At 36.7% G+C, this 27,699-nt stretch overlaps 4 protein-coding genes across 9 annotated transcripts; 1 reads left to right on the top strand and 3 right to left on the bottom strand.

Moving 5' to 3' along the window:
* Positions 1-9,538: 9,538 nt before the first annotated feature.
* Positions 9,539-17,716, top strand: LOC113355759. 5 transcript variants are annotated; one of them, XM_026598698.1, is made up of 23 exons: positions 9,539-10,271; positions 10,602-10,661; positions 10,744-10,793; positions 12,220-12,397; positions 12,521-12,577; positions 12,845-12,911; positions 13,608-13,676; positions 13,772-13,995; positions 14,246-14,458; positions 14,636-14,692; positions 14,944-15,000; positions 15,097-15,153; positions 15,248-15,304; positions 15,389-15,445; positions 15,536-15,592; positions 15,704-15,760; positions 15,845-15,943; positions 16,347-16,543; positions 16,634-16,795; positions 16,876-16,983; positions 17,057-17,120; positions 17,211-17,306; positions 17,396-17,716. In XM_026598698.1, exons 1-23 carry the CDS (start codon positions 9,888-9,890, stop codon positions 17,477-17,479), a joined length of 2,511 nt encoding a protein of 836 aa, XP_026454483.1. In that variant the 5' UTR covers positions 9,539-9,887; the 3' UTR covers positions 17,480-17,716. The 5 variants fall into 5 exon arrangements, with proteins under 5 accessions (XP_026454483.1, XP_026454482.1, XP_026454486.1 ...); XM_026598697.1 differs by having other exon boundaries at positions 12,217-12,397; XM_026598701.1 differs by lacking the exon at positions 10,602-10,661.
* Positions 17,717-17,869: 153 nt separating this feature from the next.
* On the bottom strand, positions 17,870-19,507 carry LOC113355761. The gene is made up of 3 exons (XM_026598702.1): positions 19,405-19,507; positions 18,795-19,298; positions 17,870-18,712 (listed from the first exon to the last, which is right to left on the bottom strand). The coding sequence occupies exons 1-3, from the start codon at positions 19,475-19,477 to the stop codon at positions 18,069-18,071; spliced, it is 1,221 nt and encodes a 406-aa protein (XP_026454487.1). The 5' UTR covers positions 19,478-19,507; the 3' UTR covers positions 17,870-18,068.
* A 676-nt stretch (positions 19,508-20,183) lies between these two features.
* Positions 20,184-21,621, bottom strand: LOC113361108. Its single transcript, XM_026604467.1, has 3 exons — positions 21,545-21,621; positions 20,934-21,440; positions 20,184-20,850 (listed from the first exon to the last, which is right to left on the bottom strand). The coding sequence occupies exons 1-3, from the start codon at positions 21,615-21,617 to the stop codon at positions 20,753-20,755; spliced, it is 678 nt and encodes a 225-aa protein (XP_026460252.1). The 5' UTR covers positions 21,618-21,621; the 3' UTR covers positions 20,184-20,752.
* Positions 21,622-21,925: 304 nt separating this feature from the next.
* On the bottom strand, positions 21,926-26,239 carry LOC113355758. Of its 2 annotated transcripts, none has more exons than XM_026598696.1 (5): positions 25,071-26,239; positions 24,840-24,936; positions 23,613-23,917; positions 22,993-23,514; positions 21,926-22,902 (listed from the first exon to the last, which is right to left on the bottom strand). In XM_026598696.1, exons 3-5 carry the CDS (start codon positions 23,845-23,847, stop codon positions 22,607-22,609), a joined length of 1,053 nt encoding a protein of 350 aa, XP_026454481.1. In that variant the 5' UTR covers positions 23,848-23,917; positions 24,840-24,936; positions 25,071-26,239; the 3' UTR covers positions 21,926-22,606. The 2 variants fall into 2 exon arrangements, with proteins under 2 accessions (XP_026454481.1, XP_026454480.1); XM_026598695.1 differs by having other exon boundaries at positions 25,839-26,239.
* Positions 26,240-27,699: the final 1,460 nt, after the last annotated feature.

Here is a 27,699-nt window from a genome sequence, read left to right as displayed (position 1 = left end):
GGAGTAAAGGTTTTGTGGGTACACCTCTGGTAAACCCTCCGGAGACAACACTCCGCCGCTAGGGCCACCTAGCGGTTTAACGGCTTGTTGCACGTGCTAAGTGTAGTCATTTTTATTTTGTAGTTTTGATTTGCTCGAGGACTAGAAAATAATAAGTTTGGGGGTGTTGATAGACGCATTTATGTGTCTAATATGTGTCAATTGTATGTATTGTTAGTGCTCGATTTTGTATTTATTTTGTTATTTTATGTCTTTGTAGGTATTTATAGAGAAATAAGCTCTTGCAGCAAAATTGGCTCGAAAAGTGGTGTTTTACACCCCAGGATAAAGTACTAAAGGCACCCCAGAAATGCACCGGAAGCACCCCAAAAATGTGTCGGAGAAACCCCAGAAAAATTACTATTTGCACCCCATAAGGCAAGTGCTAAAGGGAAACCCGTACAGGATTAGGGGGAGGACATCTTCTTCTCAAATTCAAAACCAATTTTGGCGGGAAAACATTTCATTTCACTGGAAGAATTTCAATCGAATGTTTGGAGGAGTTTTTGTGTGATTCAATCGCTGAAACTTCATGGGTACTTGTGATATGTCCTAACAGAGCTAGTATGGGTGTTTGTTTCGATCAAATTTGGCTGGATAACTTGGTTTAATCCAAACAGGGAGTTGGAGGAAAAACATGAGCTTGCATGAGTTGTGAGGAATTTAAACGTGTACTGCACGTGCTTGGAAGAGTTGATCGATATTCTGGAGCGTGAAGAAGGTATAGAAGGAAAGAAATACAGCTGCAGACGCGTAGGAAAACGATTTTTGGAAACAATATTTTTGCGAGAATAAAAGAAATAATGGGATTAAATAAAGAGATTTTGGGAGATTCAATGTCGCAATGATGTATAAATAGGTTCCTAGGATCACATAGAAGGATGGGGGAGAGTTTGGGGTCGACAGGAGAGCTCAGGAAGCGTGAATCAAGAGTTTTCAGAACTCTGTTGATGCTGCTCGTGAAGAACAGGGAAACAACGATGGTTTCTTCATCCGTCGTAAGGGTTTCTTCAAATGCTTGTCACAGTTTCTTCAACTGGTTTGCAACATTTATCTTCATTGTAACAGTTCTTCATCCTCTTCTGCAACATTTATCTTCATTGTAACAGTTTCTTCATCCTCTTCTGCAACATTTATCTTCATATTTGTAACGGTTATCTTCATCATAACAGTTGAGAGTTGAAACAGTCGGTCTGCAACGCGCATGTGCTGTTGCAGATTTCCTGTTTCACTATTTTCTCTTCTTGTAAACACTTTTTGAGCCATGAATACATATTTTGAGTGTGTTTCCAACATGATGAGCTAAACCCAATCTTCCGGGCGATGGAGGAAGCCATTCTTCCAAACGTTATGTGGTAAAATTTATTTGAATTTATTTATGCAATTCTTTTATGATTATTTGCACCGAATGAAAATTGAGTAATGATTTTTATTAATTAGTTGGGTTTTCTCTTGATGAAGTATGCTTAGTTTAGGGCTTTTGATACTTCATTCTTGCGATTAACAATTGATGTTTTGAAAATCTAATTTAGGCAATGATTAGAATCACAATTTCTTTTGATTGGAGTTATATTGTCTAGAATTGCATGATAAAAATTAACATTAAATTACATGAATTTTGGTGAATGGTGAAATCCTGAACCCCGGTCTCTCTAATATAATCAGTTTTAATTTGCTTTATTTTCTTCAGTTTTAAAATTTAAATCTAAAAGCACAACCTTCACAAGTCTTGAACGAACTCTATTATTTATTACTACAACTCTATTATTTATTGCTCAACTCTCAGATAATTAATGCTCCTAGATAGGAAGCCCTGCTAGTATAGAACCCTCAATTAATTATCTCTAATCGTAGCTGAATATTCAACTATATTCTACGATTCTTCGAATGTTACGTTACTTCAATTTATGGTTTTCCCAGCAGAATTCCATGGGTTAGTAATAGATATTCAACGTACAAGCATCTGAGCATCGAATAAGCCCTGACTAAAATAGTGCAAGTGTGTTTAGCAATAATGCACAGACCAGCATCTGAATGTGCGAACGAGCATTTCAGAACACGAAGGAATGATGAACCTATGCAAAATAGGAAGAAAAATAATAATAATAAAATATTTGGAAAGGCGCCAAGGGACTGGGCTCACCAGCCGGCAGTCATGTCGTGACCAGTCTCGCGCCCAATTTTATATTTTATCATATTTTATTATTTTTCTCTGATCTAATGAAAATCCTATCATTTGAGCAAATCTCCTTCGTTTCAAGGAAATTCCCTAATCTCATGATATTTCCTTATGTCAAAGAAATAATAAAATTAGGAAAGATGCCGCAGGACCAATCCCACTAGCCGGTCGGCCATGCCCTGGCCGGTCCCACACCTCACGGTTCCTTATTATTTCATTATTTCCCTCATCCCATGAAAATTTCCTGATTTCATGAATTTTCCCTAAACCCATGAAAATTATTGTAAAATTAGGGAAACAGTGGGACCGGGCTCTAGCCGGCCGGTCATGCCCTAGCCGGTCCACACGTCCCTTATTTTATTATTATTACTTGTTTTGTTTTTTTCATTCCATGAAAACTCCCTGATTTCAACAAAATACCTTGGTTTCAACAAATCTATTTGATTTTATGAAAATTCCCTAAAATCATGAAAATTACATAAAATTGGAAAAGTGCCCTGGGACCGTGCCCGTTTTCCGGCAGGCCATGCCTTTGGCCATTGTCGGTCCCACACTCCATCATTCCCTATTTTATTATTATTTTATTTCTCTCATCTCATGGAAGTTCCCTAATTTCATAAAACTCTCTAGTTTCATGGAATTTCCCTCAATTCAGATAAAATACATAAAATTACATAAAACTGGGAAAAATGTGTGGGGACCGTGCTTGTCAGCCGTCCATGCCCTAGACGTGGACGGTCCCACGCCTTGCAATTCCCTGTTTTATTTATTATTTTTCATCATCTTATGTATTTTTCCTAGTTTCAGCAAAAACCTGGATTCTGCATATTTTCTCAAAATGTTGCTCAAACGCGCATCGGAAAATATTGAAACTCTCAGGACTAAGACACAGACAGTATGGTGACACGGGCACATCCCCTTAACTGACCAAGGGTGGCCCTAAGGCTTGCAAACAGCCGGTCCCACACGTTTTAATGATTTTAACCTAATTTGCTCAATTGCTCATATTAGGTTCAAACTCTTTTCAAATAATTGAGGGTTTGCTCAAACGACCATCAATTGGTCCCACGACCACCAAGAGCCGGTATCATGATCTCTTGGTCGGTCCCTCATCTTTTCATGACCAGGTTTTATTATTTGACGCTCACACGAGCATTATTTCAATAAATGATTAAACCAGCATTGAATCAATCTTTCACCAACTGATACCCAAGAGACTTTGGTATTTTGCTCATTCGAGCATCTGGGCGTTACATGGTGGACTTATCATCCCAGGTAGCTGGTCCCTTCGCTCTGTGCGGTTGATTTTCAATAAATCATCAATTTAATTAAAATTAAGATTTTTTAATCCAGAGTTCTGCAAAAACGCGATTCTGAGTAGATTTAAATACTGATAATTTTATGTTGATCCCATGATCAACACTTTTATTTATTATACTCGACCCAGCAGTCAGTATCTTAAATTAATATTTTATTTGGTTCTGCTACCAATAATTCATCAAACGAGCAATATTTGCTCAAATCGGCAATATTTTCTCAGACTAGCAATATTTGCTCAAACCAGTGATATTTTCTCAGATTAAAGAATATTGGTTCAACTATCAATATTCAAAAATTCAGCAACACTTGCTCTTCTTAGGTTATCAACATAATAATACCTTGTCTCAGCAGACATTTAATTCATGAGTTTCAGAACATTTTCAAATCGTGTTCAACTCAGCAATACATGGACTCATCGTTCCATAACGTCATAACTGACTCCACAATCACGGGACATCAATCGTGTCACATGGGGGGACATTAACTAGGGTTTTGGTCGTGCAGTCCGTTGGAAGAGTCAGCAAAGTAGTGGGTGGAAAGTTAACCAAGTCTCCGCACGATGAGCAACTGGTTTTGACATGATTTCCCACTTCCCCACTCTCTGATTCCAGCAACTGTCACACTTCATGGGATCATGGTGTTTTCAACTTAGCAATATAAAAGACCTCTGAATCATGATTGAAAATGACATTCGTCTAAATAAGGAATTTCTCGGCAAGTTCATACAAACAATCTTTCGTATGCACGAACTCATCGTCTGAGCAATCACTCTCAATTGAGTAAAATTCATCATTCAGAGCGTTCTTACGCTGAATTCACAACACACCTACAATCTCTGATCACCATTGATCTCACACATTTCTCAACTTCCCTCCTACAGATTAACCCATCCTCTCTTGTGACCGAATTGACTATGGAATGGCCATTGTTCTTGGTTTAGGCCGGAGTCCTACAGATTGATCTCTCGAACTTAAAGCACTCCCTTTTTTGCAGTGCATCTGTGTGAGGTTCAACATTTTGCTCGGTTCAAGGAGTCTCCACACAGACGTCTCTTCAATTCCGTAAAAAAACAGCAAATCATTTTTCCCCATCTACAAGAATTATATTTACCATCATAGGATTGTTCCAAAGAGCGACCACTTTGTTTCAATATATAGAGAGGTAGAATAAACATGAGATCAATCAAGTATTTTTATTAACCTTCAATGAAGTTATCGGTAGATGTCTTTATGTAATCATTAGTCTTCAATTAAGGATAGCGTTTATTACATATTCTATTACTTAAATCTCATCTAGGCTACATTAAGAATGCGTTTTGGCATCCAAATTTGAAAGCTGACTTGACATACCAACGCTAGTGGGTTTTTCCGAGCATGATCTAAAAAACACCATACACTTGTGGATTTCTAGGACATGTGAAATTGAAATGCCCTCCAAAAACCGGACGTTTCTTATGGAAAGTAAGAATCGAAGGTCTCCCCACCTTTGACACCCTAGCACACATCCATATTACCTCCACAAATTTATGCCTAGCTTGCATGGCATATCCAAAAATAGATTACTATATAGTCTTCAAATGTTATCATGCACTCAATATGGCCAACGAAACCCAGATCCACTAATGACACAAAATGCATCACCACCACCACCACCACCACCTCATTACTTACAACAACCGTCATTCTGTGCAGCCACAATAATACAACCACCACCACCACCCTCATTCAACCCGGATCCACTATTCCGACAAAGGATCAAAGCCACATTAGCCAAGGTGACACACCATCTGAAAAAGCGGGGGGTCTAACAACCACACCCAATATTCCGCGTAGCAATCTATATGGACAACTCCAGTATAATTCCAAAAGAATCAACTAGACAGTCAGACTCAATCAGTGGAAATATATCCAAGAGTTGTATCTCTGTTTCACAATGTAATCAACAAATCAAACAGATAGAAATCCGCGAGCCTGATTATAACGTGAAACAACTTGAGTGGTACCAAAGACCAATGTTCAAGTGTCAATCAATTTATATCAACAACCAAAGGTTGGATTATCTAATTGATTGAACTACGCACAACCTGTGATATTTCAATTATATAAAAAAATGTAATGCAGAAAAGAAATCACACAGACACCAGAAATTTTGTTAACGAGAAAACCGCAAATGCAGAAAAACCCTGGGACTTAGTCCATATTTGAACACCACACTGTATTAAGCCGCTATAGACACTAGCCTACTACCAATGAACTTCGGACTGAAATGTAGTTGAGCCCTAACCAATTTCACACTGATCAAGGTACAGTTGCGCTCCTTACGTCTCTGAAGCCCAACACAATTCTGCGCACTTGATTCCCTTAGCTGATCTCACCCACAACTAAGAGTTGTTACGATCCAAAGTTGAAGAATTGATAAACCAATCTGTCTCAAACAAAAAAGTCTATTGTATAGATAAATTTGTCTCCCAAAGATAAACCTATGATTTTTTTTCTGTCTTTTGATAAATCAAGGTGAACATGAACCAATTGATAACCCGGACTTATATTCCCGAAGAACAGCCTAGAAATATCAATCACCTCACAATTGTCTTAATTGTATGGTAGTGAAACAAGATATTGTGGAATCACAAACGATGAGACGAAGATGTTTGTGATAATTTTTTATCTTGCCTATTGGAGATTAAATCTCGAGCCAATCTTAGAGAAGATAGTACCCAAATACGATAGAAGATGCAAGATCAGAACACACAACTACATAGTAAATAGTTGGGTCTGGCTTCACAATCCCAATAAGGTCTTCAAGTCGTTAACCTACAGGGTTTCGTGAAAAACCTAAGGTTAAAGGAGAATCGACTCTAGTCGCAACTAGTATCACACATAAGGTGTGGGGATTAGGTTTTCCAGTTGCTAGAGTTCTCCTTATATAGTTTTCAAATCAGGGTTTGCAATCAATTTTACTTTGGTAACAAAGCATTCAATAATCACCTTTAGATGAAAAACTGATTAGTTTCAAGCTAATATCTTTCAACTGTTAGATCGAACTTAGATTGTTACATACAAATGAAATGAACTTCATTTAGTTTTATGTAGTCGTACCTAAACGTGCACAATGTTGGCTCAACAATAGTTAACCAAGGTTAGCCATATGAATACCCTCATATCAACCTTATTCATCTTAACCATAACTAGTTCAAATGACTCTAATGAAACTAGTTAAAGAGTTGTTCAATTGCTATATTCTCACAGAAGTATACAAGACCACAATTGAAGCAAAATTGGTTTGATTCACTCGAATCAATTCATGAACATTATAGCTACGGTTTGCAAAGATCCTAAATATATAAATGTATTAGTTCATGTACTAAACCGATTTTAGAATTTTGACCTTCAAGTACACGAACAAGTACGCATACTTGAAATACCCGGACTGAAATTGGGTTTCGCCAGTACGCCAACAGGTACGCATACCACCAATCCCAGAAGAAAATCTGGGACATGAACCTTAACCATACTAGGTTCCCAGACTTCTCAAACCAACAAGAACGCATACGGGTACGCATATTATGGTTCCCGGACATGGAAAACATATATGCAAGAGTACACAACATGTCACAATCCAATAATGGTTAAGTGTTCTAAACTCTTCATTTCAATCATTCAAACTTTCTTAGAGGATGACAATAACCGTTTTCACACACTATTGGCATCAAAACAATTTTTAAGTTATTGAAATAATCATAACGAAATATTCCAAGTCTACACCAAATGATTGTATCACACAAACCATGTAAGATGTTACTCGACGATTTTCACATGATCAACATAAACTTGGTCGAAGCGAAAGCTTGCCAACACATGTTCCGAGAAATATGTAAGCGAGTTAAACTCAGCTCGAAATCTCAAATGTGTATAATAGAAAACTATATCGTAATACGACTTATGTCTCAATATAGGAGATATAGTAGAAATAGACTTTCCAAGTGATAGATGAGTTTCAGTCTCCACATACCTTTTTGTTAATGAAGTTCCACAAGCTCGCCTTAGTAGTTCTTCGTCTTCAATGATGAACGTCGTGAAGTCTAATGCTCAACTACACAATTTATCCTAGTCTGAGACATCTATAAGTAGACTAAAAATCAAGACTTATAGTTTTGATCACTAAAATTGACAAACAATCTTGAGATAACAACGCTTGCGAGTTCGACGGAGCAGTGCTCTAACACTTAGTTTGAAGCCACTCTTAGGCTGTAAAGGACGTCAGCTAAGGGAATAAATTGCGTAGTTCCTTGCGAGGTTCAAGAGACGTAAGGAGCACGACCGTAACTGAATCGCGTGGAGGGTGGATTCAATCTCAACTACATTACAAGCCGAAGTCTGATAGTAGGCTAGTGTCTATATCTGCTTAATATAATTTGGTGTTCAAATCTGGACGAAGCTATGGGGTTTTTCTGCTATTGCAGTTTTCTCGTTAACAAAACTTCTGGTATCTTGTGTTTTTCCCTTTTCACATTGTATTGTTTATCTTTATAATAATATTTACACAAGTAGTACGTATTCAATCTTAGGAGATACATCCATATTAATTATGATCGATTACAAGTCTCGTTCTTGTATAATTCGTATATATCTTGAAAGATAAATAACAAGTTTCATACTTTGCAGAATTCCGATTGGATTATTTGGATACGACTAGATTGATCTTGGATATTGATTTTTGGGATAGTTCAAGTACTCTTCTTAACAATCAGGTTCACTGACTCCTTGATCTAGAACTTTCTGATTGAGAAGAGATAGAGATATAACTCTATATACATAGTGTCAAGGATCATTAAGTTGGTCTACTCACAATTGGATTAGGTTTTTTTCATGCAGGTTGTCGAACGAAAAAGTTGGTGGTGTACTTGGTACCCTCTCCTTTTCATAATTGACTCAACCACATCACCATTTCACCAATTTCAAGATCACCATCCATTTGCAAATTGCTATCGTGTTCCCCTCCGCCCGAATGAGCTTGTTGCTTTTCTAGGTTTTAACGATTCTGAATAGACTCAACCACCAAGTGAGTCTCAAACTGGCTTGATCTTTGTTATGTTGAACAACAGTCTTGAGGCCAGAAAACATGACCAATTAGATTTTTAATGATCAGGGAAACCGTTAGCTTATGGTTGTAATTTAACTTCAGTTTTTCAAATATAATTGTTTTGTTTTTACAATATTTATGAAAATTATCTTGAATTTAATGTTCAAATCCAAAATGGGTTGACAGTTCATTGAGTTTTTATTAGACAAACATTTAACTAAAATAACGCAATCGTATTATACAACGATTACATAATACTTAATCAAACTTAAATCCTTACACATGAATCTTATAGAGTTCATAGCATAATCATGTTTAAACCATCTTCCGATGCCTTCAATAAATTTGAATTGAGTTATATATTCTGAAAAAACTAATAAATAATAATTTAATATGATTTTTATTAAACAAAATTAAATTAAGTTAAAAAAAAAAGAAAAAGGTAAGTAAGATGCTCACCAGTTCGTCGATTGATAATCCAGGATGATCCCTTTTTTATGCACATTTTCTCATATCCTTATATTGCTAAAGGAAAATCTATGTTGAAGGCTCGTAGTTGTTCTTCTTGAATTTTCATTATATGCCAACACCATGGGCCTTTGAAACACACTGTCCCAAAAATTAAAAGTGGTTAATTTGAAGTTTACATCGCTTGCAACTAATATCCAAGATCAAACAAGAAAAGCATCTTTTTTTGGAGTAAAGCGACCCTAGCAATGTTAGTGAAGCAAGCACTAGCTATCTTGTGATGAAAATTAAAAAATTATGAAGTTTTAGAGATTTTGAAGCGAGAATTAGCAATGTGTGATTAGTGTATTTTGTTTTATACTAAAAAATCTAGAAATTCTGATGTGAGTTGAAATGTATTTAAAGTTGAGTATTTTGGATGATGGAATTCTGGCAATTGGATGATGAATCACCATGCGCTGATCATAGAAACGAGCGAGTATCATTGTCGGCTGGAAATGGTACGACGCCACCGTCAATGGCATGACGCATTTGTCCCTCCACCGGGCTTGACAAATTCATTCTTTTTGAAAATTCCCATAAAAATGGCCCCTAGCCTTGCACAAAAAAAACTTCAAAACTTTCAGCTTCCCAGTTCCCACCACTAATACTAGTAATCCGTTGTATATTTTCCGATAAGTTCCTCAGACCTAGAATCTTCACGTTTCCCGATATTGAGCATTGTGAAGAAGAAAACAAGAAAAATTAGGGTTTCCAATTTTCTTTGAAGGCAAATTAGGGTTTTCAATTGAGTGAAAGGATGAGAGAGTTGCGCAGTGGAGTTCGAAGAGGTCGTTCAGCAACAAAAGCAGCAATAGAAGAAGTAGAGAGAAGTCTAGCTGATCAAGGTAGTGCAACGGTGATTCGGAGAACGAGGTCATCGATTAAGAATAACAAACAAAAACCCGAAGTAGAGCAGCCACAACACGATGTTCGTAAATCAGTTCAATTTACACTACGGATGGTGTTGGATGAAGAAAAAGATTCTGGGCTAGAAACTAAGGGTTTTGATGAAATTCGTGAGAATGTTGTTGAGATTGAGGATTATCATGATGCTGAAGAAAATATGGAAACATGCAATGCTCCTGCAGCTGAAGAACTGGAGGAGGAGGAGGAAGCAAATAGGACTCCTACTCCCTATGAGGTTAGTTAGGGTTTGGGTTTTCTTTTCAGAAATTCATTTTTTTTTATCAAGGTTTTCTTGAATTTCTTTATTTCATCCCTTTCTCTCTTAAAAGAGTACATAGAAGTAAGCAAAGAAACCACATAAATATATCTCACAGTAGGTCAGAAGGTCCAAAGGGGTAAAGAAATTGGGGTAAGTAGATGAATGTAGTCCAAACTCCAAACCACATTACACGCCCAAATGAATATGTAGTTCTATTGGACATGCCTTCTTATTAGGGGTTTCATCTGTAAATCATTCTGGTTAGCATCTTTGTTTCTTGTTATTAATTGATTCTACATTTATAAGGAACCCACCCTTCTTCGCACCCGGCTTGAACTTCATGCACGGTCGGCTGTTGCTCAAATTGTAAGATGTTGTTTGATTACTTTAGAATGATTTCCTTTTACCTGATTATCTTTTGCTTATTTCTTGTCTTTTGTTTAAGTAGGCTCTTACTGCCAAGAAACGGTATTTGGAGAAGGGACTGCGGAGGCAAACGTACATTCCTTGACTTAATACTCTTTGCTTGTATCTATCCGTTGTGATTTATTTCTGGAGGAATGCTTTGATGTTCTTACTCGGTGGTTTTTGTTATTTATCAAAATAATCATGTATGGTTTGCTTAAAATCACGTACTAGCCTTTTAGTGAGTTAGCTTAGGAAAGTGACCATTTTTGCATCTATAATTTCCGACATTTCAAAAAAGAAAAAGGAAGAACAGAGCTTTGTATGAAATTCTTACAAAAATGATAATGTATGGAATGATTAACAAAGGGTTCTTAGAATACACAGTAGATAATGTTACTATCGAGTAAAAGACAAGGATAAATTATGTTATAGTTTGAGCAATATCTACCATCCCTGTAAAGGTCAAATGGTTTACATTTCACTCTTCGTAGATGGTCGAGGTTTAAGCATGTTTAGTGCTGGATACTTGCATTGTAATCATCAATCTGATGGTTATTGTAGTTATAGTATAATATGGATCTTAATTTAGCTATAAATCGTGCAAAAAAATGTATTGTGTTTTTTTATTGTGCAGATTATTCTTTTGGTGTTTATAATTCTTGCATCCTGAGGGACACAATAGAATTAAGAAAGTAAGAGAAATCGTAAGAAGTGGATTTTTTTCTTCATTTTCATAAGTTCATTACCTAGTTGGACCCATAAGATACTTCAGATGAACTGGGGCATGCTGATGGGTTAATTTTGTTTTACCTAGAGATGATAAATTAGTAATGTCTGTCTTCGGTAGTTGATGATCTTTAATGGACACACACTGGATCAAGTTAAGGAAGATACTCAAACTTGTGAATATCTATTACAATATAAATGTATTTAGTGCCTTCAAGTTTAAGTTTAGGCTAGATGGCATGAATATCTTCTATGAACATCTGATATTCTTCTCGGGGGTCTATGTTAAACTATACTAGTCAAGATAATGGAGGTGTACAAAGTAATAGATTCATTACTGCTTTCTCTAAAGAAGTTAGATCCATTTACACCAGCAAAATTTATGTTTTTTTCGCTTTGGTGGATAAGCATCCAGCTAAGTAGGTTTGGGGTTTTTGATCTCCTACACTGCTATCTAAGAAGCGACACATTTTTCTATGTAAAGAGGTGCTCCAATTGCAAATTTATTTATTTCATATTTGCATTATTTGAATATGCCCACTCTCATGTCTTAGAAATTTCATGAATCGCATGTATGGCCCAATTTTATAATGATTTTATTGGTGCCGATGCATCATAACGGCAGACATATGCTTTGACCTTCTTGTCTGTATTTATAGATGTCCATAAAACATTCCAGCCTCCTTTCATTTTTCGTGTGCATCTTTTTTCTTAAAAGTTCACTATATTCTATCTGAGTACTTACTTTAAAGATCTCTTACTGTGTTATCTATTTTTTCCGCCCTAGAAGACTGCTTCACGAATCATCAAGTAGCTATGAGATGGATGGCGAAACACGGGAAGGATCTGTTCCTCTTGCTGCTCCAGAGTGTGAAGTTACAGACCACAACTGTGAGATGTACGATCACAAACACAAAGGATCAGTTCCTATTGATATTCCAGAATGTGAAACTGCGAAGGATGTTGTGGTAATCTGATGGTTAAACCTTTTAAAAAAGAAAAAAAAATCATGTTTTTTATGTTAAAACTTCAATGAGAGTCAGTATCCTCTATTTTTCTAAAAAAACCTGATGATATCTGCTGGTTTGCAGGTTGATAGCAACAACAGTAAACAGAAGAAGAAAGATAAGGTGGCTCCTACTTCCAAGGTAAGCTGGTTATTACCCAACGTCGTCGTACCTTGTTTCCAGTGTTTTTGTACTGGGTTCAATAATCTCCATGCAGTATCATATTTTGTAGACGATCAAAAAGTATCATTTTTTTTTTGTTTAAAATTGCTCTCTCCCTCTCTCTCTCTCTCTCTCTCAGCACACGGGTCAATAATTATATTATACTTACAAAAAGAAGAAGAATAATTAAAAAAATAAATTATATTACTGAATGCACTCCTAAACGGGTTATTTCCATTTTTGCAGGAGGCACCTGTGGGTATAGCAGAGGATGAGATGCATAGGACAACAAGATTATTAGGCAAAAGAAAAGGTAAGCATCTGTATTCACTTGTGCTATCTCTTTAGAGATTAGCTAAAAGAAACATGTCTTTATAGAGTGGTATATTGTGATTCGTTCTTTTAGACCAGAGCATTGTCAATTTTGAACCCCACCTATATATGTCCCTCTATCTACGATGAGTAATGTACAACTCCTACATATGTGGTTTATTTTGAAAACATAAAGGTTTATGTGTTTCCCGAATCAGCGATCCCCATTCTTATCAGAGTATGGTTCGAATTCTTTTGCTTACAGTGTTTGTTATGTTGTTTCTCACGAGCCAGTGTTCGGATATATTGGCATTTGACCTTGATGAGACTTATTACTTAGCAGTTACAGGCACCATGACTTCTTGAACACTTTATTGCTATAAACAATGTGCACTTTTCATCAAAGACCAACAAGAATGTAAACAAGGGCCTACTTGAGCCTATACGTGAATGTGGTTAGTGTAGGGTACATAAATCAATTTCTCATTCTATCCGCACGATGTGATCTTTTCAGCAAAGACCAACAAGAATGTAAAAAGGGCCTTTCTTGAGCCTATGCCAACTTTATACGTGAATGTGGTGATTGTAGGGTACAATAATCAATTTCTCATTCTATCTGCATGTAGCTCGTGAGATTAATTACTTGTGTACTGACCATTCTGTTGTGCTTACTTCCTGATCCTATGATTCCTATCAGCCTCGGGAACCATCGCCGAGCAACCCAACATGGAAGATCACCTTATAGAAGCACCTGAAGAATTTGAATGTAAGTTATTAATTGGCTTACACATTACAATTTAGTGATTTACCTAGTTTGTGATGGAAACATCGATGTGCTGACATTGGCTTTAAGGACTCCAGTAAGAGGCGCTGAAAAGCTTGTAAGTCAACGCACCTTCTTTCAGAAGCCTAAACGTCTAGGTCTAGCCCTTAAAATTGCTGATAAATTGCAAGAGCAACGAATGCTGATGGAGAACAAGCGGCAAGAAGAGAGAATGTCCTGCTTACGGGTGGAAGATCAACTCTTGAATCCTCAGAACAAGGTCTCACGGCTAGAGGAGACTCTGGCCAACATCATGCAAAGCGTAAGATTCTTTTTTCTTAGTTCTTACATAATATGCTTGAATCTTTTAGTAGTTGTCCTTACTATCCCTTCAAGGCTTCAGGAAATGTCAATGTCTTGTAGGGAAATCACGTCATCAACTTCTGATGAAGTCTCCCATAATCCTTAGCAGCAATATATATCCATTTTTTGCACTTTGTGGCATTCTACACATTATAGAATCATTCCAGTTTACTCACTAAAAGTTTGTAAGTCAACCCATCTTCTTTCAGAAGCCTAAACGTCAAGCCCTTAAAATTGCTGATAAATTGCATGAGCAACGTCAAGCCCTTAAAATTGCTGATAAATTGCACGAGCAACAAAAGCTGATTGAGAACAAGTGGCAAGAAGAGAGATTGTCCCGTTTACGAATGGAAGATCAACTCTTGAATACTCAGAACACGGTCTCACGGTTAGAGCATATGCTGGCCAACTTCATGCAAAACGTAAGATTCTTTCTTCTTAATTCTTATACAATATGTTTCATGCAAGTTCTAGTTTTACACTTGTGCTTATTTACAATGTGTTTTGTAGTTCTTTTCTATGTTCTCCATACTTATCAAAAATTGATGTTGTTCCTATCATTATTAACAATCTTTTGCGTGAATGTCCTTACTCTGCAGGGGAAGGCACCAACATCGATTTCTAACAAACACCCCTCAAAAAACTGTGGAAACTCGGTATGTAATTATGCAGTTTGTGATGATATCTCTTGTATCATTAAAAAGGGATTTTACCTCTTTAGTGTATTTTATTTTATATAAATAGTACAAGTATGAATCAGTCGATTCTCGGTCTATGCCGTGGAAAAATAAGAAGTTATAGTTAGTAAATTGACATTATTTCTCTTTTGTCAAGTGCATAATCTTCACTTTTCTATATAATCTCTTTTCTTTTTGACTTTCTGCAATGGCCAAACCATGTTTTGTAGAGAAAGGATCTTGCGTCGGTGTCCACCATGCTCCCCACTAACAATAACGAAAATTTGGTATGTGAAGTCCAGTACCTTCACTTTTCTGTGTAATTTCTCTTCTGCCAAGTGTGTAATCTTCAATTTTCTATGTAAAATATCCATGTTTTATAGGGGGTTGAGCCCGCATCAACATCAACTCTGGTCCCAGTATACAACAATGGGAATTTGGTGTGTCAAGTGCATAATATTCTCTTTCCTCTTTGATTATCTCTTTTCTCTTTTTGTTCTTAACTTTCCATTCTCGCTAAACCTTGTTGTACAGGGAAAAAGGGTTACATCGGCTTCCAATAGAGTCCCCAAAAACAACATAGAATACTCGGTATGTGAAATACATAATCCTCTCTCTCTTTCTCTCTCTCTCTCTCTCTCAAAGTAACCTTTCTTACCAAACCATGTTGTACAGGGGAAAGGACCTGCATTGACTTCCTCTAGGGTTCCCATAAGCAACAAGGAAAAATTGGTATGTAAAGTATATAATCTTCACTTCTTTGTAAAATCATCTGTTTCTTAATTTTTTCTTAACTCCCTGTTTGCCGAACATGATGTATAGGGGAAAGGGCCTGCATCGACTTCTACCAGGGTCCACCTAAAGAAGAATGAAAGTTTGGTATGTCTTTGTGCTATTTTCTGGCCGTTTCATTGAGAAAATAGTTTATGGTTGGTTTTTTGTCGACAGTCCTTTTCTTTCTGACTCTACACCAATGTTCATGCTGTGTAGGGAAACTTTCCTGCGTCATTTTCTGATAGAGACAATTCAAACAACTACGAACCCTCGGTATGTTCTGTGCATTACGTAAAATCCTATGTCTAGTCAAAATAGTGCTTTTACCTTTCTCCTCTATCCTTTCTCTATTTATAGACATCAGGCAGATCTCAGTCTATGATTTGGAGAAATGATGAGGAAAACTTGCCTGTTGTTCAAGTAAATCCATCAAGGCATGTCGCCAGATCTGTGAAGGTAAGTCAAAGAATATAAATAGTTTCATTAAGTTGAAGGTTGCTTCAAATTCGAACACTTCAAGTGATACATTTCACCATTCTCAGGTTCGTTGACTATGTTCAGCGATTCTACTCCTTGAACGCTATGTATATGTATGTAGCCAATGTAAGATATCACCAATGTCTTTCACAACTTCTTTAGGGCATTCACAGGCTACACCGTAAGTGGTCATAAATATTGGAATATGTACTTCAGTTTCTATATCATTGATGGTTTTCTTGCCTAAGAATTTCTATGTGACTATCCGTGTGAATAGGCTCACAGGAAGTGACCTAATGTGTGCATCAGTGGAAATTAGTTTCTTTTTTGGTCAAAAACTCCATCTGGCATGGATAACAGGTTTTATTATCTTCTCTGTTAGGATTCGAATGTCTCACGCTTCCAGAGGTTCTATAATAGCGCGTCTCAAAGATTGACCGGCAGCATTCCTTTCATATCAGTACCAGTAGATGCCGCGGTCTTTGGTACAGAAATGGAACTTTATCTTGAACTGGATGATGTTAGATATATGTGCCATATGGAAGATTTGTCTGAGAATTGCGTCGTGGCATACATTAGGTGAGGAAATCCTCATCTTAAATGAATTTATAAAGCTATTTATTAATGCTCTTTTGTCGTAACAGACTCGTTTGTTTTTAATCTTTCTAGGAACCTCTACGATATATTAGCGGAGAGAGGGATACAACACAAATATGAATTTATAAACCCGGCATCAGTAAAAGCTGCAAAAGATGCTGATTTGTCAAAAATAATAACTTCAAGGTTGATGAATACAACTTGCGAATGGGTTTTCATTCCCGTAAATCCAGAGTAAGTTCGAAATATTCAGTTATTTACACTTACTGAATGTGATGAGATGTACAAACTAATTATCACCTCTTTAATTGTAGGGGGGCACATTGGCTTCTTGTCGCAATAAATATGGTGGCTATGAGTTGCTATTGGCTGGACCCATCGGGTCTCCCAGCTCGATTCAACATCAAACCCTTCGTCACTTTGTAAGTATATCAGGTTTTACCAATCTGTATGTTCACTGCTGCTTGTTACTAATTGTATTTTTCATCTTAAAAGTGGTCTGAAAGGCTTGCAAAAAGATGGAGTGAAGAGGTCATCACCAATTTGGTATAATGTCAAGGTAATCGAGTTAACATCTGTATAAATCCTCAGTGTTTAGTTGGTGTTCACATATTCAACGTATTTGATACTGTTCCCCTGTGATTCGCAGTGTCCAAAACAGAAACATAGCATGGAATCTGGGTTTTACATAATGAAGTTTATGAGGGAGATAATTGATGAGCCAAACATGTTTACAAAGAGTGAGGTGAGAACCTTTTAGCTTCATTGTGCTATTTATTTTTCAGCTTTGTAGTCTGTTTTTGCTTTCCTAACTGACTTCTTTAAATTTTGCAGCCTTTCTCTAAATCTACGTATGAGCAGGATGAAATCGATGAAGTGAGACTTGAGTGGATTCAAACCATAGAGGCGTATCTTTAGTTACAAAGTCAGGGTTTTGAAGATCTGCAGTTCAGTTCGTCTTCAATTAGAGAAAACAAAAAAATTGTTCATTTTCTTTGTCCACCAATGTCAGAACTGGGTGAACAAAACCACATTTAAGAGATAAACTTGATTTGCTCTCACATTAGTGCAGAGATATTGAACTTATACCCATGGAATTTGAGAAGCTGACTCCATGATTCAGCCATGCAGTGAAAATGTAACTTCAGCAGGCAACAGTGTTCTTTTTTCTTTTCTGAGAGAGCTTATTCTTTACAGAAGACTCTTTTATTGGAGGCAACTCAGTTGGCTGGTGTGGATGCAATTTTCCAACGGTGCAGTCTGGGGAACTAAATATCAGGGGTATAGGTGTTAATCCTATATAACAATTTCTTGACAGAGAACACAATTCTGTTTTGCAATTTCAGTTGCCGGGAACATTGTAAGCCACACACCAGACTAATGCACAACCAATTATGCCAAAAATAGGAACATAGAAAAGTTTTATTCAGCAGAGACAATCTCGTAAAATCAAAGAACGAACAAACTGTAAAACACAAACGTCACTCCATTTTCTGCAACAATATATCTATCCAGTAATCTGTGCAAGAGTTGCAAGAAACCCAATACCAACAAACAGAATACTTATTTGCAATTTCAAGCCATATGAAACAAGAAGTTCTATAATAACGTTATCCATAACAGGACCACAGAAAACTTGATCTTTAGTTTTTGTTGTTGCGGAACTCCGAATACTGATAGGAGTTACACTCGATTCTGCTTTGATTATCCATGAAAAACTCCTCCCATTACCCCTTCGATTTCTTCCCATTACGAAATCATGAACTATTGATCCTGCTTGAACACCCACTTTGAATTTACCAATGCATGCATCATTATTTTCAGAAACGAAAACTTCCAAATGATACTCCGAACCTTTTTTTAGTGTAACTGTTGTTTGTACTCCACTTGATTTCCCTGAAACAAGCTCTACTGCAGCAACTCCTTCTGGAACTTTATAGTTTTTGTTTGTAGTTATGTATTTCACTGTTCCAAATATTGCCCATTGGTTTAATGGCGATTTAGCTGGATTTGATTCTGCGCTCATTAGAACGCCACCAAGGGAATTGTTGGAAAATGCTGGCCCGACTTCGAACCCGCCATTTAGCACCAGTTTTTTCTTTAGTTTGGTGATTTCTTTCCCATTTTCGTATCCAAACCAGAAGTCAGTGTCTGTGTCCAAGATAGATATTCATTAGAAACATAACAAGAAATGACAAACAAGAAAATCAAGGAAGTTTTGTTCTGTACATACCATAATCTATAGGATTCGGAATTAGCTCGAAAATGAATGAATCCAAAACCACACCACATTTAGTGGTGTTCGTACTTTGATTTTCAATAGTAAGATTAATCAACTCTTTATTCCCATGAACACCCAGATAACAGGCATGACTTTGCCAACTACTTGAATTCCCAAATTTCTTTTCAAAAGAAACAACAACCGATCTATCCGGAACAGATACGGTAACACTAGTAGGACTAGTACAATTTGGTTGAGCTGGTTTAAGACTAAATGTAAGTAAATAATCATAATTCTGATCAAATTGTTTGACTGCTTTAAACGTTTGGTTAATCTTTCCGTCTTGTCCTAAATAAATTGCATTCCCTCCCTGACTTGGAGAAATTACATACTGTACAGTGCCTTGATATGACCATCCTGGCAGGGTATTGATTGTTGAATTCAGTGGTATAGATTGGTTTGTTGAGTTTTTTGGTATGTTTGTTGGTGGTGTTTCAAAGTCAGGGTTTCGAAGATCTGCGGTTCAGTTTGTCATTCAATAAGAGAAGAAGAAAAAATTGTTAGTTTTTGGAAACTTGTAACTTTACTGAGAATGAGTTAATGAAGTTTTTGTTTTCATTACCTGCTGCGAATGCACTTGCTATTAGGAGTTGAAGGAGAAGTAGTCCTGCAGCTTCTGCTTGCCATATCCGCATTACTCTTGTCTGAAATAGAGAAGGGAGGTCTAGTTCTGTTCTTGGGTCTGTGTGTACTTGTAAGGATGCAAATGGTTGACTTTGAATACAGCAAGCTGACATTGAGCAACCATAGGGAAGCATCCATTTTCATTTTCTTGCTGAGCTACTCTTTGAAAGTCTCCTTCCATTTATTTTTATGCACAAGATGGGAGGAGGAAATTTGATAAATTTGTGACTGAAGTTTTAGTCAGGTGCAGTTAATATGGTCTCAATTTCTTTGTCCACCAATGTCAGAGTTGGGTGAACAAAACCACATTTAAGAGCTAATCTTGATTTTGCTCTCACATTAGTGCAGATATTAATTGGAATTTGAGAGGCTGATTCATGCATTAAAAGTATCACTTCAGTAGACACCAGTGTTTGTTATTTTCTGTTCTAAGAGAGCTCAATCTCTACCGAAGACAGAAATTTGAGACACTGCAGAAATTGGTTAAGCAATTCTACAGAAGAAATTTTCTTGATAGAGAACACAAATTTCGGTTTTGCAATTTCAGTTGCCAGGAACATTGTAAGCCATACACCATTAGCCAGCCAACTGATGGGCTAATGCACTGGCATTTCATCCACACAACAAATTATGCCAAAAACCTACAGATAGGAACATAGAAAAGTTGAATTCAGCAGAGACAATCTCATAATATTGTTATTAAAGAACCAACAAAATGTTAAAACACAAACGTTACTCTAATCAAAACGTCACTCTATTTCTTTGCAACAATCTCTCTATCCAGTGATCTGTGCAAGTGTAGTTGCAAGAAACCCAATACCAACAAACAGAACACTTACATGCAATTTCAAGCCATAGGAAGCAACAAGAATAACGTTATCAATAACAGGACCACAGAAAACATGATGTTTAGTTTGTGTTGTTGCGAAACTTCGAATACTAATAGGAGTGACACTCGAATCTGCTTTGATTGTCCATAAAAAACTACTCAACTGAATCCCTGACCTTCTCTCTATTATGACCTTCTCAATTGTTGATCCTGCTTGAACACTCACTTGGAAGCTACCAATACATGCAGCATCACTTCCGGAAAAGTAAACTTTTAGTCATATTGGGAACCTTTGTTTAGTGTAACTCTTGTTTGTACTCCACTTGATCTCCCTGAGACAAGCTCGACTGCAGCAACTCCTTCTGGAATTTCATAGTTTTTGTTTGTAGTTATGTATTTCACTGTTCCAAATATTTCCCATTGGTTTAATGGCGATTGAGTTGGATTTGATTCTGCGTCAAGTATAACGCCACCAAAGGAATTGTTGGGAAATGCTGGCCACCACCAGGTTTTTCTTCCCTTTGATTAATTGCCCATTTTCGAATACGTTATCGTCTGTGGAGATTAAACCAACATATCAACCAAAATAGATACATGGACATAAAAAAGAAAATCAAGGAAGTTTGTTCTGTACATACCATATAAACTTGCAGGATTCGGAATTAGCTTGAGAATGGATGAATCCAAAACCACACCACATTTAGTGGTGTTAGTACTTTGATTTTCAATAGCAAGATTAAGCAACTCTTTATTCCCATGAACACCCAAATAACAAGCATGAGTTTGCCAACTACTTGAATTCCCAAATTTCTTGTCGAATGAGACCACGACTGACCTATTTGGGACAGAAATGGTAACACTAGTAGGACCAGTACAATTTGGTTGAGCTGGTTTAAAACTAAATGCAAGTAAATAATCATAGTTTCGATCATCTTTAAATGTTTGATTACCATTTTGATTAATCTTTCCATTTTGGCCCAAGTATATTGCATTTCCTCCCTGGCCTGAGGAAATGACATACTGTACATTGCCTTGGTATGACCATCCTGGCAGGGTGTTGATTGTTGAATTCAGTGGTATAAATTGGTTTTTTGAGTTTTTTGGTATGTTTGTTGGTGGTGTTTCAAAGTCAAGGTTTTGAAGATCTGTGGTTCAGTTTGTCATTCAATAAGAAAAATTGTTAGTTTTTGGAACTTGTAAATTTTGGAGAAGAATTAATGAGAGAAACAGAAGTTTTCGTCTTCATTACCTGCAAATGCACTTGCTATTAAGAGCTGAAGGAGTAGTAGTCCTGCAGCAGCTCCTGCTTGCCATATCCCCATTACCCTTTGTCTGAAACTGAAAGAGAGAGTGTACTTGGGTCTGTGTGTACTTGCAAGGAGGCAAATGGTTGACTTTGAATACAGCAACTCACTAAGTTGACATTACGGAAGGAAGTTCCCACCCTACCCCTTCTTAAAACTAGTAAAATGGGCAGTAGGTGAATTAAAGCTCGAACACTAAAACCACCATTTGATCCCAGTAGGAGCTTGTTTAATGTTTCCAGTTCTTGTAATCTGAAGTACTTACATAGAAAGTTTCTGTTTGCAGTAGATGGAACAGCTAGAACAATACTACAAATAGTAACATATAAAAAAACTGTAATTGGTAGATACAATCTCATAAAAAATGTTATCAAAGAAACACAAACGTTATCAAACATCACTCTTTTGCAACAATAATCTATGCAAGAGTTACAAGAAACGCAATACCAACAAGCAGAATGCTTAGTTGCAATTTCAAGCCATATGAAATAACAAGATCCAGAGTAACTTTATCAATAACAGGACCACAGAGAAAATGATCCTTAGTTTTGGTTGTTGCAAAACTTCGAATACTAATAAGAGTGATATTCGAATCTGCTTTGATTATCCATGTAAAACCCATCCCCGTTCCCCTTCCATATCTTTCTATTGTGAAATTCTGAACTGTGGATCCTGCTTGCACACCCACTTCGAATTTACCTACACATGCATCATTATTTTCGGAAATGGAAACTTGCATGTTGTACTCGGAACCTTTGTTTAGTGCAACTGTTGTTTCTACCTGTTAACGATAGAGCCTCATCTGCTGAAGACTCTCAACCAAACCAGCAAGCATTCCGTGTATGAAGGAATGACCGAGTATTTTGTGTTTAGATTAGTCTTACGGGTCTTTAGTTACAGTTAAAATAGCATCTGTAACACTTGAATAGGTTGATTAGTTGTAACAACCTTTGTACTCTCTGATATAAATAACAAGTAGACTCCACAGTTCTGAGTGTGGAAGTCTTTCACCAAAACTCAAATCCTAACTCTACCCCACTTGATTTCCCTGAGACGAGTTCGATTGCAGCAACTCCTTCTGGAACACTATAGTTTTTGTTTCTAGTTATGTATTTCACTGTTCCTAATATTGTCCATCGGTTTAATGGCGATAGAGCTGAATTTGATTCTGCGTCAATTAAAACGCCACCGAAGTAGTTGTTGGAAAATGCTGGTCCGACTTCAAACCCGCCATTTTGTGGCAGTTCTTTTATTACTTTGCTGACTGATCGCCCGTTTTCGTATCCAAACCAGAAGTTAGCGTCTGTGTCCAAATTAGATATACATTAGAAACATAACATAATGCTGAAAATCAGAATTCAAGGAAAATCAAGGAAGCTTACTCTGTACATACCATAGCTTATAGGATTCGGAATAAGCTTGAAAATGAAGGAATCCAAAATCACACCACATTTAGTGGTGTTAGTACTTTGATCAGTTGAATGATTTTCAATAGTGAGGTTAATCAACTCTTTAACCCCATGAACACCCAAATAACAGGCATGAGTCTGGCAACTACTTGAATTCCCAAATTTCTTGTTGAATGAGACAACAGCTGATCTATTCGGAAGAGAGATGGTAACACTAGTAGGATTAGTACAATTTGGTTGAGCTGGTTTAAGACTAAATGTAAGTAAATAATCATAAGTTTGATCATATTCTTCCATTGCGTTAAATGTTTGATTAATCATTCCATTTTGGCCTAAATATATTGCATTCCCTTCCCGACTTGAGGAAATCACATACTGAACAGTGCCTTGATATGACCATCCTGGTAGCGTATTGATTGTTGAATTCAATGGTATAAATGGGTTTGTTGAGTTTTTTGGTATGTTTGTTGGTGGTGTTTCAAAGTCTGGGTTTTGCAGATATGCGGCTGTAAGAGAATAAGATTGTTAATTTCTGGAAACTTATAACTTCATTGAGAAGAATTAAGGAGAGAAATTCAGAAATATAAGTTTTTCTTTTCATTACCTGTTGCAAATGCATTTGATATGAAGAGTTGAAGGAGAAGTAGCCCTGCAGCTCCTACTTGCCATATCCCCATTACTTTCGTCTGAGACAAAGAGGGGTCTATTTCTGTACTTCTGTTGTACTTGGGTCTTTGTGTACTTGTAAGGAGGCCAATGGATGACTTTGAACATAGTAAGTTGACATTGAGAAAGCACGATGGTACCTCATCTCCATGTTTTGGAAGATGGTCAACCATAGCTTGGCAGATATTTTTGCTAAGCTACTCTGTATATATGACTTCGCATGCCTGGCTGAAAGTCTCCTTCCTGTTTTAGAGGAAGACTTATCTTATTACAGCTCATATAAGTTTAATCTAATCCCATTCTTGCAAGGAAGCCTCTTTATCAAGCATAAAAATAATAGGATTCTTAAAAATATTCTTAAAATTATTCTGACATTCAAAAGTCAAAGACAGAAACATGCAGTAGACAAAGTGGATTGACACTTTAAAACCATCTGCCTGATGTCACAATCAAGGAAAATTGACAAATTTGGCACTGGCAGTGAAACTTTTACGCAGGAGCAGTTTAACAATGTGCCTGGTGTCAGACTCAGTTTACAACTAAGCCTGGCATCAAGCACAGTTTTAATCTGTGACTGGTGATGGGACACACATGTTAATAACGCCCGTTTAAGGTTAATGACGCCCGCACACCAGAAAAACTTACAAACTGCCTACAATTCTGTTTGGCTAAATTTAATCCAATGTGCTAATGTGCCAACACTCAGAAGGATTACACCAGACTTTCAAATCTTCTTTAATGAGACATCTACTTCAGATTAACTAGAATCCATGAGATTACTCGCCCATGTGGTAGAAATCCAACTTAGAAGAACAGCCAAACAAAAGTCTACGTTTTAGGACACGAAAGATCATCTCATCTGAAACCCTATCAAATATAGACCACACAAATTAAACGCTGATCGATATTGCTGTTATGACTCCAAGCATCCGTCTCAAAACAATACAATAACACTAGCTAGTCAGACTGTAAGAATTTAAATTGAAGATTTTAAATCCGTATTTTTTCCTTCACAAAAATGACATGAATGGACAATACCTGTGATATTTAGCAAAAGGCACGCCCTAGTCAATATATACACTTCATGCCCGCGCAGACAAATCGGGTAAAACTAAAAAAGAAGAAGGTAAAACTCGAATTATATAGAGTTAACTCCTAATATTACCTGTACTTTACTGGTCCAGCAGAAGCATAAAGTAAGCCGTACAAGGCAAACGAACCAGAAGAACCCACGAAAGCATGGACCCTTACAGAAAGCATCACTGTGTACAACTGATTGAAGCTTAGTATTTGGTGACAATATAGAGGAAACAAAAGGAAAGCAGACACTCATATCAATGCCTTGCGAATACAATGAGAAAACTGTTACAAATTATAGGAAATGGAGAACTAATACCTTACTGGACATAGATGTAATACGCCTTGAGCAAATATATTACAAGTTATGTATCTCAACAATGCACACGGCAACATCAACTTCCCTAGATTTAAACGTAACTTTAAGTTAAAAGCAAAGGAACATCCTAAGTGATAGGTGAAAGAGACTGAGACATTCTCAGTTCCTATGGCTACACATAAGTTTGCAAATAATATACATATTGTTTTGGAGGTCCTAGCAGTCATTTGATCATGAAAACAAGAAGAACACGGTGGTGGTGACATATCAAAAAGACTATTAGTAACTATCTTTCTCCATTTCATAGTTCCCAATGTAATGACCATGCAAAGATACTTCCTGTTGGCTTTTGAAGCAAAAACACTTACAACCTTGTTTACTTGTGACAATGAATCAAAACCAAAACCATGGCACATGAAAATGAATTCTCCCTCAGTAGATGTAGATAAGAGAGGACAAGTGATTCACTCCTATTCGGGTTTACGACATTTATCAGAAACCATGAGTATCATTAGGCTGACTGATTTGTTTCATACAAGATAAACCATTGCAATAACCTACTAGTTTTCTTGTAATTTCAATATCTACAGCTGACACTAATTTAATATCCACTTTTTCTTGTCCTGATAAACTGAAAACATAAGTCTTTCCCAAGCTGCCCCTTCTCGATACATTAAGCAGATTAAAGACTAGAAATTCTTGATTTTTGTTTTGAATATAGTGAATCACAGAAAATCTTGAATCATTAAGGATTGAATTGCACCATACCTTACTGACGCAAGAGCAAACTGCTAGAGTCCGGACTGGTAATCTCGTCAGAATATTCTCGATCATCAATTCATCAGGAAGATGATAATAACTTCTAATTTCCATTCCGTTGTGATCAATTTTATGCAAAATTGCTCTCTTTCTTCCAGTAATGCATGTATTGAAGAAATTCAAAAATGGGGGGTGAGGCATGATGCTGGGTGTTTCCTTATTCTCACAAATTACTCCTCTTCTTCTTCTCTTTATCAACCTGTTTTCTTCTTCTCCATTTTCCCAAAGATGGGTCTTTCTATAATGTTCTTTCTACGATGTTTGGTTGCTCAGCATCATAGAGAACCAGCTGAAATCCTAAAATCAATTCGCCTGGGGTTTGAATCGTTTGATATACTTGTTAGAGAGATAAGAACCTCTGCTTGGAAGAAATGACTCAATGAGCTAAGGTGTTTGTTTTCGTACTTAGCCCTCTAGGGCTGGGAGCCTTAAGGCTAGTCTAGGCCTTAATCTTTCTACCCTTGCTGCTTTTGCATTTTTTTCCTGCTTGTAAAGCTTTTTTCAAAAGAATATATGAGAAAAGCAAAACTAAAAAAAAATAACAAAAATATAAAAATGTTCCCTTATCAAAAAATTTAGTAGGTCGGTCACCTCAATTCTCGATCCGATTAAATGCTTTCTATTAGATTTTTTCATTTGATATTGGGTATCTTTTTCTTCTGCTGCTGTTACTCTCTTTCGTTTTTTCTTTGTTGTTATTGCCATTAAAACTGGGGGTGCACAGGTTAAGCAGAGAGTGTTTGCAGGATAAGCATTGATAGAAGATAAGTGCCCAAATCAAAGAAAGATACGGAGAAATGATAAATGTGAGAATCTCTCTCTCTAGATATATATAGATGAAAATGGAAATACGACTCTTCTAGAGAAACTATTCTTCTCCAACTAAAATGGGAGCTAAACACGTGTTATATTGTGTGATGCCACTTGGAAACACATTTGTGCAATGTGTTACCTTTTTTTTAGACAGATGTTAGAGTTAGTAGAGTTATTGAGGAAAATTTCGAGTGGGGACTCGATGGCTCTTAGAAGGTAATTTTCTCTGGTCATAGTAGAAAGGAGGATAATCAAGTTCAAGTTCAAGATATAAATTACAAGATCTAAAGGAAAGTGGTTAGCTGATGGAGAGACCATTTCACAATTTTTTCACAAAAATGTCTCCTATAATCAGAGAGTAAACTCTATTAACTCTTTGTTTATTGATGGTGAAATGTTCCATGACAAAGAAAAGATAAATGAAGAGGCTAAACACATTTTACATGAACTTTTTCAGTGAGGATACTCCTCACTGACTAAAGCTTGATGGCTTAGATGTTCCAACAAATTCTGTTCAGCATGATATTATGTTAGAGAAACCTTTTGACATGGAAGAACTGAAGAATGTAATATGGGGTTCTGGTTCAAACAAGTCACTTGGACCTGATGGGTTCATTATGGAATTCAATAAAGTTGTTTGGGTTATTATCAAGACTGATATTATGGCTGTCATCAAGGAGTTTGAGAATTATGGTACCTTGGATTGGAGACTTAATTGCACAAACATTATATTGATTCCTAAATGTGAAGGTGATATAACTATGAGCGACTTTGAACCTATAAGTTTAATAGAGGGAATGTATAAAATCATAACAAAATAGTTAGCAGATAGGTTGAAAGTGATAATGCCTACCATTATATATGAGTTTCAAGAGGCTTTTGTGGATAGTAGGCAAATCACAGATGGCATTCTCATTTCCTCTAAGCTGATTGACTCAATAGAAAGAGATAATGTATCAGGGTTAGTGGTGAAGGTTGATTTCCGTAAGGCTTTTGA

This window comes from Papaver somniferum, chromosome 3 (assembly GCF_003573695.1).
Source record: "Papaver somniferum cultivar HN1 chromosome 3, ASM357369v1, whole genome shotgun sequence".
NCBI classification, from domain to species: domain Eukaryota; kingdom Viridiplantae; phylum Streptophyta; class Magnoliopsida; order Ranunculales; family Papaveraceae; genus Papaver; species Papaver somniferum.
Note: the sequence above shows the minus strand (reverse complement) of the source record. Positions and strands in the feature narration are given on the sequence as shown.

Excerpts from the sequence above, each read along its gene's own strand:
- LOC113355759 (XM_026598697.1), top strand. The coding sequence starts at position 9,888 with ATGAGAGAGTTGCGCAGTGGAGTTCGAAGAGGTCGTTCAGCAACAAAA. Across the intron at positions 12,912-13,607 it reads ATTATTAGGCAAAAGAAAAG|CCTCGGGAACCATCGCCGAG; the intron begins GTAAGCATCTGT and ends GATTCCTATCAG. Across the intron at positions 14,693-14,943 it reads CAAAAAACTGTGGAAACTCG|AGAAAGGATCTTGCGTCGGT; the intron begins GTATGTAATTAT and ends CATGTTTTGTAG.
- LOC113355761 (XM_026598702.1), bottom strand. The coding sequence starts at position 19,477 with ATGCGGATATGGCAAGCAGAAGCTGCAGGACTACTTCTCCTTCAACTC. Across the intron at positions 19,299-19,404 it reads AGCAAGTGCATTCGCAGCAG|ATCTTCGAAACCCTGACTTT; the intron begins GTAATGAAAACA and ends ACTGAACCGCAG. Across the intron at positions 18,713-18,794 it reads TCCGAATCCTATAGATTATG|ACACTGACTTCTGGTTTGGA; the intron begins GTATGTACAGAA and ends TCTTGGACACAG.
- LOC113361108 (XM_026604467.1), bottom strand. The coding sequence starts at position 21,617 with ATGGGGATATGGCAAGCAGGAGCTGCTGCAGGACTACTACTCCTTCAG. Across the intron at positions 21,441-21,544 it reads AATAGCAAGTGCATTTGCAG|ATCTTCAAAACCTTGACTTT; the intron begins GTAATGAAGACG and ends ACTGAACCACAG. Across the intron at positions 20,851-20,933 it reads GAATCCTGCAAGTTTATATG|ACGATAACGTATTCGAAAAT; the intron begins GTATGTACAGAA and ends TAATCTCCACAG.
- LOC113355758 (XM_026598696.1), bottom strand. The coding sequence starts at position 23,847 with ATGGTTGACCATCTTCCAAAACATGGAGATGAGGTACCATCGTGCTTT. Across the intron at positions 23,515-23,612 it reads ATCAAATGCATTTGCAACAG|CCGCATATCTGCAAAACCCA; the intron begins GTAATGAAAAGA and ends ATTCTCTTACAG. Across the intron at positions 22,903-22,992 it reads TCCGAATCCTATAAGCTATG|ACGCTAACTTCTGGTTTGGA; the intron begins GTATGTACAGAG and ends ATTTGGACACAG.